Below are 15,339 nucleotides of genomic sequence, written 5' to 3' on the forward strand. Positions count from 1 at the left end.
AAATGTTAGATATAAACAAACATTCAGTTGGTTAAAAAAACCTGGAATAACCCAACCACCCAGAGCTACAGTCAAAAATATTAAACTCTACTTTCCCTGTAACAGAAGCCAACTGCAACCGGGGAACATGGCTCTGTTCAAAGACAAAGTGCTGGAGGCATTCAGCAGTTCAGGTACAATCTGCCTGACTGCAAGTGGAATGGACAGATGACACCTCAGGTCAGCAACCTTCCTCAGACTGATGAAAGAGAGTGAAAAGAGGCAGAGGCATGCAGGACAAAGCAAGCAAGGAAATAGGTGGTACATGTGAGGCATGGTGAACATATGGATGGAGTGAGTGCCATGGGCTCAAGGTGAAAGGGACAAAATGCCAAATGAGGAGAGAACGGAAATATGAAACTAGGAGAGATGGGTGGAAGGGAAAGAGGGAATATGGAACTCCCGTTTGAGAGATGAGCGTACAAGGACTAGTTAGTTGCTATTACTTGCAGTTATAACTGTTTAGTTAATTGTTTAGTTATTGTTATTATTTAGTTATTCCTATTTGGTGGTGTTTAGTTACTATTTAGTTATTATTTAGTTATTTATTTAGTTATTGTTATTTAATTATTGTTATTTAGTTATTACTAGTTAGTTAATGAAGGGAAGTATGCTCAACTCTCAACTCCTTGTCCATATTTCCCTTTTACCTTCCAACCCCACCTCACCCTAGTTTTACATTTCAGTTCTTGTCCTTATCCAACATGTTTGATCACTTCCACCTTCAGCCTTTGGCACTTACTCCATCCATTTGCCCATCACCCACTCACCTGTAATCCACCCATCACTTGTCAGGCAGTGCCCAACCCCCACCTCATTTCCAGCTCTCCCCCGTATTTCAGACTGAGAGCTCCTGACCCGATTAGTCATCTGTCCAATCCTTCAGGGGGTTGTCAAACCCACCAAGTTCCTCCAGCACTGTGTATTTACTCACGATTCAAACATGGGGTGGCTCGTGTAAAAAAAGTATGTTTGCAACACGAGGAATTTCATTTACCAGACACTCATACCAATAAAAAGCAACAGAACACAAAGTTCAAACTCTTCCCTTCTTTGGCCTCCTGCGGTCTGGGGCCTCGAGCCTTCCGTTGATGGGACGATCTTGACTCCCGTAGCCGGCGGTTGGGCCGTCCGTGTCGGGGGTCCTGCATCAGGGGGTTGAATCCCAGCTCACTCGGGGTCTAATCGAACCTTTTGGCGTTCTTTGGAGCTTCCCGACATCGGTCTCTACCAGAGACTGCGAGCTCCTCGATGTTGAAGAAACACATTTGGAAAAGCCATCAACAATTGAACATATTTATCCCATTAATAATTGAACTATAATTGAATAATTATCCCATTAAACTGAAGAGGGTTTGAAATACGTTCTTTATCTCCTATGACATCCAAAAAGACCAAATCCAGGAAGACTTGATGCTGAAAAATCAAATTAACATAACATCTTAATGTTTGAAATGTTCCAATGTCCTTCTCTACAATTAGACAAGGTGCTGGAGTAACTGAGTGGGTCGGACAGTCCCGGGTGAGCAGATTCTAGTCCTCAAGGTAAAAACACTCGGACATGTGGACAATGCCTGGAGGTGTATCTCCAACCAGGACCATTGTGTCTGCAGTCTGGACTCCTACAGCATGGATCAATATTAATGTAATCGAATATATTTAGACTACCTTAAGAGATTAAGGTCTGAAGAGTCCCAACCCAGAATTACCAACCCATGTTCTCCAGCGATGTTGCTGCACCCATCGAGTTGCTCCAGCACTGACACAATTTACAAGCACAGCAACACCCCAGTTACATCAAATACCCATTACATTTCACAAGTGTTCTCCCAACCTTGTTGCCCGATGCCTTACTCTTCACGTGGACATTTAAACGTTAGATATAAACAAACATTCAGTGGTGTCCAGATGGTTAAAAATACCTGGAATAACCCAACCCCCCAGAGCTTCAGTCTAAAATACGAAACTCTACTTTCCCTGTAACAGAAGCCAACTACAATTACTTTAACCAGAGAACATGGCTCTGTCCAAAGACAAAGTGCTGGAGGCATCCAGCAGTTCAGGCACAATCTGCCCGACTGCAAATGGAATGGACAGATGACACCTCAGGTCAGCAACCTTCCTCAGACTGATGAAAGAGAGTGAAAAGAGGCAGAGGCACGCAGGACAAAGCCAGCAAGGAAATAGGTGGTACATGTGAGGCATGGTGAACATATGGATGGAGTGAGTGCCAAAGGCTCAAGGTGAAAGGGACAAACTGCCAAATACCGAGAGAACGGAAATATGCAACTAGGAGAGATGGGTGGAAGGGATAGAGGGAATATGGGACTGTTTGAGAGATGAGCGTACAAGAAAGGACTAGTTAGTTGATATTACTTAGTTATCACTATTTATTTGTATTTACTTATTACTTGGTTATTGTTATTTACTTATTATTACTTAGTTATAGTTATTTAGTTATTGTTATTTAGTTATTACTTAGTTAATGAAGGGAAGTATGCTCATCTCTCAACCGTCCCACATTTCCCTTTTACCTTCCAACCCCGCCTCACCCTGGTTTTACATTTCACAGTTCTTGTCCTCATCCAACATGTTTGATCACTTCCACCTTCAGCCTTTCGCACTTACTCCATCCATTTGCCCATCACCCACTCACCTGTAATCCACCCATCACCTGTCAGGCAGTGCCCAACCCCCACCTCATTTCCAGCTCTCCCCCGTATTTCAGACTGAGAGCTCCTGACCCGATTAGTCATCTGTCCAATCCTTCAGAGGTTGTCAAACCCACTAAGTTCCTCCAGCACTGTGTATCCACTCACGATTCAAGCATGCAGTGGCTCGTGTTGCAAAAAAGGTGTGTTTGCAACACGAGGAATTTGATTTACCACACACTCATACCAATAAAAAGCAACAGAACACAAAGTTCAAACTCTTCCTTTCTTTGGTCTCCCGCGGTCGGTGGGCTCGGGCCTTCCGTTGACGGCACGATCTTGACTCCCGTAGCCGGCTGTCGGGCCGTGCGTGTCGGGGGTCCTTCATCGGGGGGTTGAATCCTAGCTCACTCGGGGTCTGGTCGAACCTGTCGCGTTCTTTGGAGCTTCCCGACATCGGTCTCTACCAGAGACTGCGAGCTCCTCGATGTTGAAGAAACACATTTGGAAAAGCCATCAACAATTGAACATATTTATCCCATTAAACTGAAGAGGGTTTGAAATACGTACCTTATCTCCTATGGCATCCAAAAAAGACTAAATCCAGGAAGACTTGATGCTGAAAAATCAATTTAACATAACATTTAATGTTTGAAATGTTCCAACGTCCTTCTCTACTATTAGACAAGGTGCTGAAGAAACTCAATGGGTCGGACAGGCCTGGGTGAGAAGATTCTAGTCCTCAAGGTAAAAACACTTGGACATGTGGACAATGCCTGGAGAAATATGAAACTAGGAGAGATGGGTGGAAGGGATAGACGGGAATATGGGACTGTTTGAGAGATGAGCGTACAAGAAAGGACTATTTAGTTGTTATTACTATTTCGTTGTTATTACTTAATTATTAATATTTAATTCTGTGAAGCGTCACCATGTTCTCCACAGATGCTGCATGACCCACTGAGTTACTCCAGCACTTTGTGTCTTTTTGTCCTTTTTTTTTAAACCAGCATCTTTCATTCAAAATCTTCCCTGGTTTCAGGGCTTTTACTAAGTTTGGCATATGAGCAATGGGTGCATTACAGGGAAAGGATAAAAGTCTGAGCAACAATGAACCATTTTGCAGTAAAGAGCACAGTATCTAATGTGTAGACAGCGCTCCCAATGTGCTGTGAATTTACATAACAGGCCGCTCCAATTTGTGGTCAACACTCCCACCGTGTGGTGATCCGCTGCACTGCAGGCCCATCCAGTTTGTGGTCAACACTCCCATCGTGTGGTGATCCGCTGCACTGCAGGCCTGTCCAATTTGTGGTCAACACTCCCACCGTGTGGTTTGAGAGAGAACTGCAGACGCTGGAAAAATCAAAGGTGGACAAAAATGTTGGAGTAACTCACCAGACCAGACAGTATCTATGGAGAGAAGGAATAGGCGACGCTTCAGGTTAAGATCCTTCTTCAGACTGATGTTGGGATCAGGATCAAGAAAGGAAGAGGCAGAGACAGGCTGGGAAAGAGGGAGAAACCACTGAAATTGGAGAATGGGAAGATGAGGCCAGTGGTGGGATCCCGTTGGAGGTGGCAAAAATGTCAGAGGATTATCTGTTGTATGTGACAGCTGGTAAGGTGATAGGCGAGGACATGGGGGATTCAGTCCTTGTTACGAGTAGGGGGATGGGGAATAAGAGCAGAGCTGTGGGAGATAGAGGACACCATGATAAGAGTGCTGGAGAAACTTAGCAGGTCAGGCACCATCTCGGGAGGAAAAGGATGGGTAATACTTTGGGTAAGAACCTTTCTTCTATTCCATCCCAAAATCTCTTGTTTCTCCAGAGATGTTGCCTGACCCACTGAGTTACTCCAGCAACGTGTCTATATTTAGTTTAAACTACCATCTACAGGTCTTTGTTTCTACATTTACATCAGCCAAATTCAATTGTGATAAGGTTAGGGTATCATCACTTTAGTAAAGTTATATACTTTTATTCTGACACTGTGCCCTCTGGTGCGAGACTCTCCCACTAGTAGAAACATCCGTTTAGTTCTGAGATACAGCACAGAAACAACACAATTCCAGTTGCAGCAGAAAAAAATAATCACTAAAACCCCTGGACACCTCAAATATCAACAATGAAAAGGAAAACTCAGCAGAATTAATCAAAGAAGCAAACACAATTCAGTAGAAAGCTGTAATGTTCTTACCTACCGCATGCCATGGAGATGTAGATCCACAACAGACACAAGGGGAGACTCCCCGTCTCTGCCCTGACCACTGCTCCCATCCACAGCTCGGGACCACTGCTCCCATCCACAGCTCGGGACCACTGCTCCCATCCACAGCTCGGGACCACTGCTCCCATCCACAGCTCGGGACCACTGCTCCCATCCACAGCTCGGGACCACTGCTCCCATCCACAGCTCGGGACCACTGCTCCCATCCACAGCTCGGGACCACTGCTCCCATCCACAGCTCGGGACCACTGCTCCCATCCACAGCCCAGGACAACTGCACTCAGACACTCCCACAACTACCCCTTTTATACAACTGCCAATTTTCTAAACAGCTTCAACAAGCCAATAATCACATCCACCTGTGGCCGATCAATGTTTGTTGCACACATCATGATATCCACCTGGGGCAGTAGTTGTCTGCTGGACAATAATTGCCCAAAGTGGCTACTTGCATTTCCTTAAGTCAGAGACGACCATAGCACACAGAATCAGAATTAGGCCATTCGGCCCATCGAGCCTACACTACCATTCAATCACAGGTGATCTATCTCTCCCTCCCAACCCTATTCTCCTGCCCATAACCCCCAACACCCGCACTAATCAAGAATCTCTCTATCTCTGCCACCGTCGTCTGTGGCAATGAATCCCACAGATTCACCACCCTCTGGCAAAATAAATTCCTCCTCAACTCCTTCCTAAAGGAATGCCCTTTAATTCTGAGGCTGTGCCCTCTGGTCCTAGACTCTCCCACTAGTGGAAACATCTTTTTAGTTTAGTTTAGAGATACAGCACGGAAACAGGCCCTTCAGCCAGAGTCCGTACAGACCAGTGATCGCCCTGTACACTAGGGACAGTGTTACAATTACCGAATTACCATAAGCAATTAACCTACAAACCTGCACGTCTTTGAAGTGTGGGAGGAGACCGGAGCACCCGTAGAGAAAACCCACGGGGAGAACGTGCAAACTCTGTACAGACAGCACCCGGGTCTCCGGCGCTGTGAGGCAGCAACTCTACCGCTGCACCACCGTGCCAACCCATTTTTTGTTATTTTTCTATCCATGATTCCATTTTTTATTCCACACTCGCTGGTTCACAAATTGTTCACATTGAGAATGTTAACCTAAGGGGAAACATTTCCACACAGAGGGTGGTGGGTGTATAGAACGAGCTGCCCAAGGAGGTAGTTGAGGCTGGGACTATCACAACACTTGGACAGATACATGGATAGGACAGGTTTGGAGCGATATGGGCCAAACACGGGCAGGTGCGACTTCTGTAAAGGGGACATGTTGGCCGGTGTGGGCAAGTTGGGCTGAAGGGCCTGTTTCCGTAACTCTGTGACTAGTGTAGATGGGACATGTTGGTGGGCATGGGGCAAGTTGGGCTGAAGGGCCTGTTTCCGTGCTTGGTTACAACCATTCTGAACTTCAAAGAGTAACACTCCCCTTTCTCTGCACCATTTATTGTTAACAAAGAAAGTTTACATTTGCTGTTTAGAAACATAGAAGAATAAAGGTGCAGGAGTAGGCCAATTATTCACACACCATTCATCATGTACTTGCTTTGGATTGGCTCTATAAACTTTAACAATGCCTTTAGAGTCGTTCAATAAAGAGACACAAAAGTGTATTTGTTCATTAAACCATCTGCCAGCAGCATGTGACTAAACATGCTTAAAGCTTCTAATATATATATAAATATAATATCATGGGCGATATTTAAGAGGGAGTTAGATGTGGCCCTTGTGGCTAAAGGGATCAGGGGGTATGGAGAGAAGGTAGGTACAGGATACTGAGTCGGATGATCAGCCATGATCATATTGAATGGCGGTACAGGCTCGAAGGGCCGAATGGCCTACTCCTGCACCTATGTTCTATGTTTCTATAAAACACCAGTCAGCCTACCAAAGCTCCAACAAAAACATCCTCTCCATTCTATGGCCGTCTAAATCCTCGAAAGATGAAGCAACAAAATGTGGACTCTTATACATCGGTGAGACCAAACGTAGACTGGCCGATCGTTTCACGGAACACCTTCACTCAGCCCACCTGAACCTGCCTGATCTCCCAGTTGCTGGACACTTTCATTCTCCTTCCCATTCCCACACTGACCGTTCTGTCCTCGGTCTCCTCCACTGTCAGAGTGAGGTCCAGCACAAACTGGAGGGACAGCATCTCGTATTTTGCTTGGGCAACTTACAGCCCAGTGGTATGAATCTTGATTTCTTTAACATCAAGTAACCCCGGCATTCCCTCTCTCACCATCTCTCCCTCACCCGTCACACCCAACAAACAGCTAACAATGGCCTGTTCCCTTCATTTTCATGTGTTCTTTATCTCTCTACATCCATTGTCTACATCTCTCTTTTCCCTTTCCCGTGACTTTCAGTCTGAAGAAGGGTCTCGACCCGAAACTTTGCCATTCCTTCTCTCCAGAGATGCTGCCTGACCCGCTGAGTTACTCCAGCACTCTGTGAAACGTCACCTATCCATGTTCTCCACAGATGCTGCCTGACCCACTGAGTTACTCCAGCACTCTGTGTTTGTCTTTTGTGAAAACATTATGATCTGTTGCTCTGTAAATGCACCTTAACCCCCCTCCTGTTTAAATTGACGAGTTCTCCAAATCCACCCTTTCCAGGCCTTTCATTATTCTGTAGGTTTCAGTGAGATCCACCCTAATCTTTCTAAACTCCATGACTACAGGCCCAGAGCCTTCGAACGCTCCTCGTACATTAACCCAATCACCCAGTGAATCACTCGTAAACCTCTACTGGACCCTGCACTAGTCACAGAGTGATACAGAGCGGAAACAGGCCCTTCCTTCAGCCCAAACTGCCTTACACTGCCCAACATGCCCCATCTACACTAGCACCACCTGCCCGCATTTGGTCCATATCGCTCCAAACCTGTCCTATCCAAGTACCTGTCTAACTGTTTCTTAAACGTTTGGATAATCCCAGCCTCAACTACCTCCTTTGGCAGCTCGTTCCATACACCCACCACCCTCTGTGTGGAAAAGTTACCCGTCAGGTTCCTGATAAATCTGTTCCCCACCTTGAATGAATGAAACTTTAAATCTACCCCCATCACCCACCCCCTGCCTGTCTCCCCCTCACCCCCTCAGCTTAAACCCATGTCCTCTGCTTCTTGATACCCCTACTCTAGGCAGGACTTTGTGCATTGCCCGTATCTATTGGCCTTTGCTGCAACTCTGCCCCGTCTGCCACTGTGATGATCAGGTATCCATTATCATCGTGTGTTCTGTTTAAGTTCTGTGTTCATGTGATAGGAGCAGATTCAGGCCATTCGGCCCATCAAGTCTACTCCGCCATTCAATCATGGCTGATCTATCTCTCCCTCCTAACCCCATTCTCCTGCCTTCTCCCCATAACCACTGACACCCGCACTAATCAAGAATCTATCTATCTCTGCCTTAAATATATCCACTGACTTGTGGCCTCCACCGCCGTCTGTGGCAAAGAATCCCACAGATTCACCACCCTCTGACTAAAGAGATTCCTCCTCATCTCCTTCCTAAAGGAACGTCCTTTAATTCTGAGGTTGTGCCGTCTGGTCCTAGACTCTCCCACTAGTGGAAACATCCTCTCCACATCCACTCTATCCAGGCTTTTCACTATTCTGTACATTTCAGTAAGGTCCCCCCTCATCCTTCTAAACTCCAGCGAGTACAGGCCCAGTGCCGTCAAACACTCATCATGTTAACCCACTGATTCCTGGGATCATTCTCGTAAATCTCCTTGGATCCTTTTTGTATTCTAGCTCCTCTTTACTTCCCCACAATGTCCTCGGATATATCCGATCCGGCTCGAGATGGTTCTACCTTCATACGCGATAGTACCTACAGTACTTCTTTGACTGTAACACTGTCAGCTCTCAAGACACTTCCATTGACTGCCCCAAGTTCATCCGTCTATGGTAAAATCTTGTCCATCTCCTGTGGCTCCACACAGAGGTGAGCGCTTTGATCCCTGAGAGGTCCCACTCTCGAGGGGATCTATCTATCGCAGGCGCTGCCTCAAAAAGGTTGCCAGCACCATCAAGGACCCACACCATACTGGCCACACACTCATCTCTCCGCTGCCTTCAGGTAGAAGGTTCAGGAGCCTGAAATCTGCAACATCCAGGTTCAGGAATAGCTACTTCCCCACAGCTATCAGGCTATTAAACTCAACCTCAAACAAACTCTGAACTATAACAGCCTATTGCACTTTATCTGTGTAGTTATATGTGTATATATATATTGTATGGTATATGGTCACACTGATCTGATCTGTATTTATGCCTAAAATACTCTGTCGTGCTGCAGCAAGCAAGAATTTCATTGTCCCATCTGTGACAATAAATTCCCTTGACTTGACTCTCTCTGGCTACCCTTTATACAATCTCTTGAGATTGTCCTTTGTACATCTGCCAAAGCTATAGAGCTATATGCGATCTCTGACCAGCCTCTCACATGTGAGACTGCTGGAGAAAACTCTCCTGAACACATTCGACAATTTTCACCCCATCTACAACATTCATACGATGACATTCACAGTCAATATTGGGATCACCATCTACAACAACCATTCACACGATGACTATCCCAGTCAACATTGGGATCCCCATCTACAACAACCATTCACACGATAACTATCCCAGTCAATATTGGGAACATCGACATCCCCATCTACAACAACCTTTCACCTGCAATCTCCTGGCATATCTGCTCTAATTCCTGTTGGAAGTCTGTAGTACACCCCCAACAAGGTGATTGTCCCTTTCTTGTTCCTCAGCTCCACACGTATAGCCTCTGTAGACAAACCGTCTGTAATGCCACCTCTGAACAAAGCCGTGGCATCCTCCTTAACCAACAATGCAACCCCCCCCCCCCCCCCACTCCATTCCTTTTCCCTCACCCGTCTCTCCTGAAGCTGCTGTACCCCAGAACATTGATCTGACAGCCCTGCTCCTCCCTGAACCAGGTACAATGTTCCTATCCATGCCCCAAGCTTCCTCAGAAGGGTCTTCGCCCAAAACATCACCTGGTCGTTTACTCCAGAAATGCTGCCTGACCCACTGAGTTACTCCAGCTTTTTGTGTCTGTCTCTGGTTTAAGCAGCTGCCTTCCTCGCTGCCTATTCTGGCCCCGATACTTCCCCTCATCACCCTCCATTCTTGAGTGTCACAGCACCGTCTCATTCCCTACCTCGAGGAACCACCTTCTCTCTTGCTGGGCATCCACGTGACGACCTCTCTCTACGTCCTGTCCAAGAGGTTCTGTGTCCAGGATGGTCCTGAGGTCAAGCAGCTGCTGCTCGTTCCCTAACGTGAGCTTTAGGGAACTGCACCTGGTCACACGGGTGTGGTGGTCATCAGGTGCACCTGGACACACGGGTGTGGTGGTCATCAGGTACCCGCAGTTCCCCCCCCCTCACCCACAGCCCATCCCCCTCCTGACCTCCCTCTCCCCCCTCACCCACAGCCTTTCCCCCTCCTGACCTCCCTCCTCACCACAGCCCTTCCCCCTCCTGACCTCCCTCTCCCCCCTCACCCACTGCCATTCCCCTCCCCCCTCTAGCCCGCACACAGCAGAGAATATCAGCCTCCAGTTTGTTTATTAAAAACTAATAATTTATTAAAAGGAGGAGAGAGAGAGGAGGGAGGAGGGAGGGGGGAGAGAGGGGGAGGGAGAGAGAGAGGGTAGAGAGAGAGGGGGGAGGAGAGAGGAGGGGAGATAGGGAGAGGAGGGGAGAGAGCGCCATTAAGGCCATTCCTCAGCCTCCGCCATTGCCTGCTGTCACCACGGGTCACGGGGAATTTCTCCCTTTGGTCCGAGTTCTTGTCCTCCAGGTAACGTTTGACCTTGTGTCAGGTATCATAGGTCAATCCTTGTAAACCTCCTCTGGACCCTCTCCAGAGCCGGCACATCCTTCCTCAGATACGGGGCCCAAAACTGGACGTGTCCATGAGGCTGTGACTGGAACATCCATCACTATCCCCCTCACTGCCATGACTAGTAAATCCACTTTCCCTCAGATAACTTTAACCAAGGAATAACTAGGTCAGAAACATTGCTGGAGGTACTCAGTGTGTCCGGCGCCATCTGCCTGACTGCAAAGGAATGGACAGATGTTTCAGATCACGACCTTTCTTCAGACTGATGGAGTTGGGAAAAAGCTGGAAAGAGATGGGAGCAGGACAAAGCTGGATTCAAGTTGGGGGCTGATTAGCAGATAGGGGAGTAGTGACATAGGCTAGAGGTGAAGAGGAGACAAGTGTCAGACAAGGAGAAGAGGTGTGGCATACAGTCCTTGTCCTGTAATACACATGGTGTACCATGCTGAACACTGCCCGATGGACTAATTCACAGAATTAAATGTCAGCTATCCTGTGTGAAACTTCAGAAACAAACAATGGAACACATTCAAGGAATCATTACTTAAAACAAAATTGAAATTGTATTTGTCACAGAATCGAGCTGAGTTGGACAATTGTGTAGATAAGGTAGATCTGAGAGTGTAGTGAGATAACTGGAGTAGCGTGTGCAGTTTGAGTTGCCCTGCTCTAGAATGTCATTAAGTTGAAAAGTTTAGTTTAGTTTAGAGATACAGCATAGAAACAGACTCTTCAGCCCATCGAGCCTATACTAACCATTGATCACCCATTCACACTTGCTCTCAGTTATCCCACTTTTTCATCCACTTCCAACACACTTCAAGGACAGTTTCTTCCCAGCTGTTATCAGACAACTGAATCATCCTCAAAAACTAGAGAGGAGTCCTGAGTACTATGTACCTCATTGGAGACCCTTGGATTATCTTTAATCGGACTTTATTGGACTTTACCTTGCACAAAATGTTAGTTCCTTTTTTAATATATCTGCATGGCTCGATTGTAATCATGTATTGCTTTTCCTCTGTGGTCAGCATTCACCAAAACGGTACACATGACAAATAACTAAACTTATCACAAATAGCAGATGTCGCAGCACAGATCCCTGTCGAACCCCACTGGTCACAGACCTCCAGCCGGAATATCTTCCTTCTACCACAAACCTCTGTCTTCAATGAATAATCCAGTTCTGAATCCATATGACCAAGTCATCATACATCTTAATCTTCCAGACCAGCCTACCATGAGAGGCCTTATCACAGCCTTATGAACATCCATATAGACAACAACCACCTCCCTACCTTCATCAACCTCCTTTATCATCTCCTCGAAAAGTCAACCATATTAGTAAGACATGACAGGCTGCCTACAAAGCTGGGCTGGCTATCCCTAATTAGTCAATTTTATTCCAGTCAAAATAAACCCTATCTTGAAGAATTCTCATTCAGTAGTTTCCCTACCACTGACCCGAGGCTTCACCTCTCTATAATTCCCTGGATTCTTCTTACTTCCCCGTCCACATCAAGGCCTCCGCAATCTCCTCTCGCCTCCATCAATGACGTGGGACAGATCTGATCAGGCCCTGGGGACTTATCCTGTAACATCCTGATCCTGCATTTTGTGTTTTAAACTAGTCCAACATGTCATCTGTGGATGTAGCCAATAACTACTCATCCCAATCCACCTTCTCTTGCTTCTGCCAAATGACATTGTCCCAATTAAGTATCTTCCCCTAACATCCAAACCTGTCCCTATTCAAAACAATATTAATATTTATGATGGAAAGATAAATGTGATTGTGGATGGAGAGAATGCTACAGAAAGTAAATACCAGTATAGTGGGAGTTTGATGCTTTTTTACATTCAATGTCTTTATTTCGTTTCGAAGAATTAAAATATTTCACACATTTAGGATCACAAAACATTTATGATACAGAAAGAGGCTATCTAGCCTATACTCATGTAAAAAGTAGCTACCAAACCTAAATCCTTTTCTGGCACAAGTTCCATAACCCTGCAGTGAATTACTCCAGGTGCAGTAAAACTCCACTAACAGGGCACACTTGGGGAAACAGAGGTGCTGGATTAGCAGACAGCTGGCTTTACAGTGAACCTGGTATATGTAAAGAGAGCACAAGACTTAAATGGAAGTGCAGGATCTATGCCCCAGTGAGTAGGATGGGAATAAAAGATCTCAGTCCCAGCAAATAGGAAGATCAAAGATGCTTGAACCATCAGGATTTCTGATTGATCTGATAGCAGATATCGGAGTTTTGCTATTTTGTTTAAATGCAGCAAGGGTCTCTCTCACTCCCACCCTTCCAGCAGTGAGCTACAGATGCAGCATCCTTGCCTGAAAAAAGTTTTCTTCAATATCTCCTTTAATCTGTTTCCCAATTACTCCAAATCTATGCCACAATGTTTCACCCCTAGCCTCTCTATTTATTTCACTCATAACTTTATTCTCTTCAGCTCGCCTTCCCTCAGCCTCCTCTGTTCCACAGAGAACAACCCCCAGTCCTGGCAACATCCTCAGGATCCCCGTTTCCATTGAAATCACATATTTAACATGACCAGATGATTAATCGAGCTGCTGTCAAACTTCCACATACAGTCCCAATATAACAAATAGAGTATACTAGTGAGATGTCTTGTTGTCTTTAAGAATCAGTGAATGTAAGCCCCCAAGGTTATTTAACTGTCATTGTTGCTTCGCCTGTCCTTTGGTAGTTAGATCATAGAGTTTCTGATGGGTAATTTGACCTCAATTAGCAACTGATGATCAAGTCTTCCGATGTTTGATTAGTTGGCCCTACTATTAACTGGCCTGCTTGTTAGTGTGATAGGCTCGTTCATATGCCCACTTGGTTTGTTGCCATGTTCCTTACTTAGCTGGAGTAATACCGATTACTTTCTAACTTGATTAGCTGCTCGACTGATTATGGTTTGGCTGACATGTTGGTTTGTTATCATCTATGTTGGCAGGTTAGCTGCTGCTATGTTGGCTGGTTAGCTATCTTTAACTTGGTTGTTCAGCTAATCTTCTTTGGCTCTCCTTAGGTTAGTTGGATAACATGCCTTCCATTAATTGGTTAATTAGTTATCTAAGGAGCAATGGTCATGTTATTGGTTCAATAGACTCCAGATAGTTGGCTTATTGGGATTCAAATTGTTTAATGTCCTAATGATTGACTGACATTCCATTGGTTGGTTATTATTAAGTTATTTGCTCACATTAGTAGCTTTCCGATACCAGGTTATTTTCTGGTATTTTGATGGATAGCTGACCTTCCTACACCTAGATGGTTGGTAGGTTGGCTAGTTGATTTGCTGGCCATAATTAACTAGTCTTCTGTTGATTGATTAGCTGGTTGGTTACTTGGTTATTTTTTATGTTATTTGGTCAGCTGGCCATATGTTGATATCCAGTTAGGTAACTGATTCTCTGATAGTTAACTGGGGTTTGATTGTTATTTAGTTATCTAATATTCATATTGGTTTGTTGACCCTTAAACTGTTGATAACTTGACCTTTGGACTCTGTATCTTTCACTGCTTGCTGCTACTGGTAACCTGATAGTTTGCTGGCCTTCGAATTTCTACTTAACAGGCCTGCTAAAGTTTGGTTGGCAAACTGATGATGAGTTGGCTGTCTTGTTGGTTGTTTAGTTCGATATGAAATGGCGAATAACTAACTTTTAATTGACTAGCTGTTTAGTTTGCTCTGCTTTCTCATAGATTTTGATGGTCCTAATGAGTTAACTATTGAGCTGACCTCTGATGCATAGACTGGGTGTGATTACTGGTTGAATAATCTTTGGTATATAGAGACTGAGATGATGTGACAGCTGATGAAGTGGTTTCTGACTGCCTGAATCTGGACTGAGGTAGAACTTCCAGCTCCTCAACATGGCTTTTGTTTCCTTCCATTATTCAACTTCTTCTCCCATTTTCCAGGTCAGGATCGAAGAGAAATATCGGAAGAATTAGTTACATTTTGAGACATTTTCTGCTGATTAATTGTAGGTGAGACCAAGAAGATTCCTCATCTGCTCATAGACAACGAAGCTGATGCTCACGGCCGGGACAACTTTCATGCAGTTGGGTGTGAATCCTCGATAAAACCCTCTCAAGCCTTGCTCTTCCATGATGGTGATGATATGTTGAACCATGCTTGCCTGTGTCTTGTCTGAGACAACAGCTATAGAAAGAAAACATCCTGTGCATTACACATTGGAACAACTTAACCCATTGGCAAGTACAGTTTCAAAGCACGATCTTGGTGTGGACAGGTAAAAGCTTAACCCAGAATGTAACCAGGTATTAGGGCAATCATTCAAGGGGTGTGGGTAATTCTATGTGAAACATGGTCCCCAAACTCACATCTGAAGGTGGGAATGATCAATTATCTCTAAGGAATCCAGGACCAATCTGCTGCGAGATGTGAGGCAACTGGCAACCAACCAGGTTGGTAAGAAGGCAACCAGGTTGGTAAGAAGGCAACCATCTGGCACTGGC

At 45.4% G+C, this 15,339-nt stretch overlaps 1 protein-coding gene across 1 annotated transcript in view; it reads right to left on the minus strand.

Annotated features, from left to right (window-relative positions):
* Positions 1-11,875: 11,875 nt before the first annotated feature.
* LOC129712507 (calcium-binding mitochondrial carrier protein SCaMC-2-A-like) overlaps positions 11,876-15,339 on the minus strand; it is a 30,928-nt gene continuing 27,464 nt past the window's right edge. Inside the window, exon 8 of the mRNA XM_055660973.1 lies at positions 11,876-15,022. Within this exon, the coding sequence (XP_055516948.1) occupies positions 14,838-15,022 (185 nt within the window). The 3' untranslated portion in view covers positions 11,876-14,837. The remainder of the gene's footprint in view (positions 15,023-15,339) is intronic.

Source organism: Leucoraja erinacea, chromosome 33 (genome assembly GCF_028641065.1).
Source record: "Leucoraja erinacea ecotype New England chromosome 33, Leri_hhj_1, whole genome shotgun sequence".
Classification (NCBI taxonomy): domain Eukaryota; kingdom Metazoa; phylum Chordata; class Chondrichthyes; order Rajiformes; family Rajidae; genus Leucoraja; species Leucoraja erinaceus.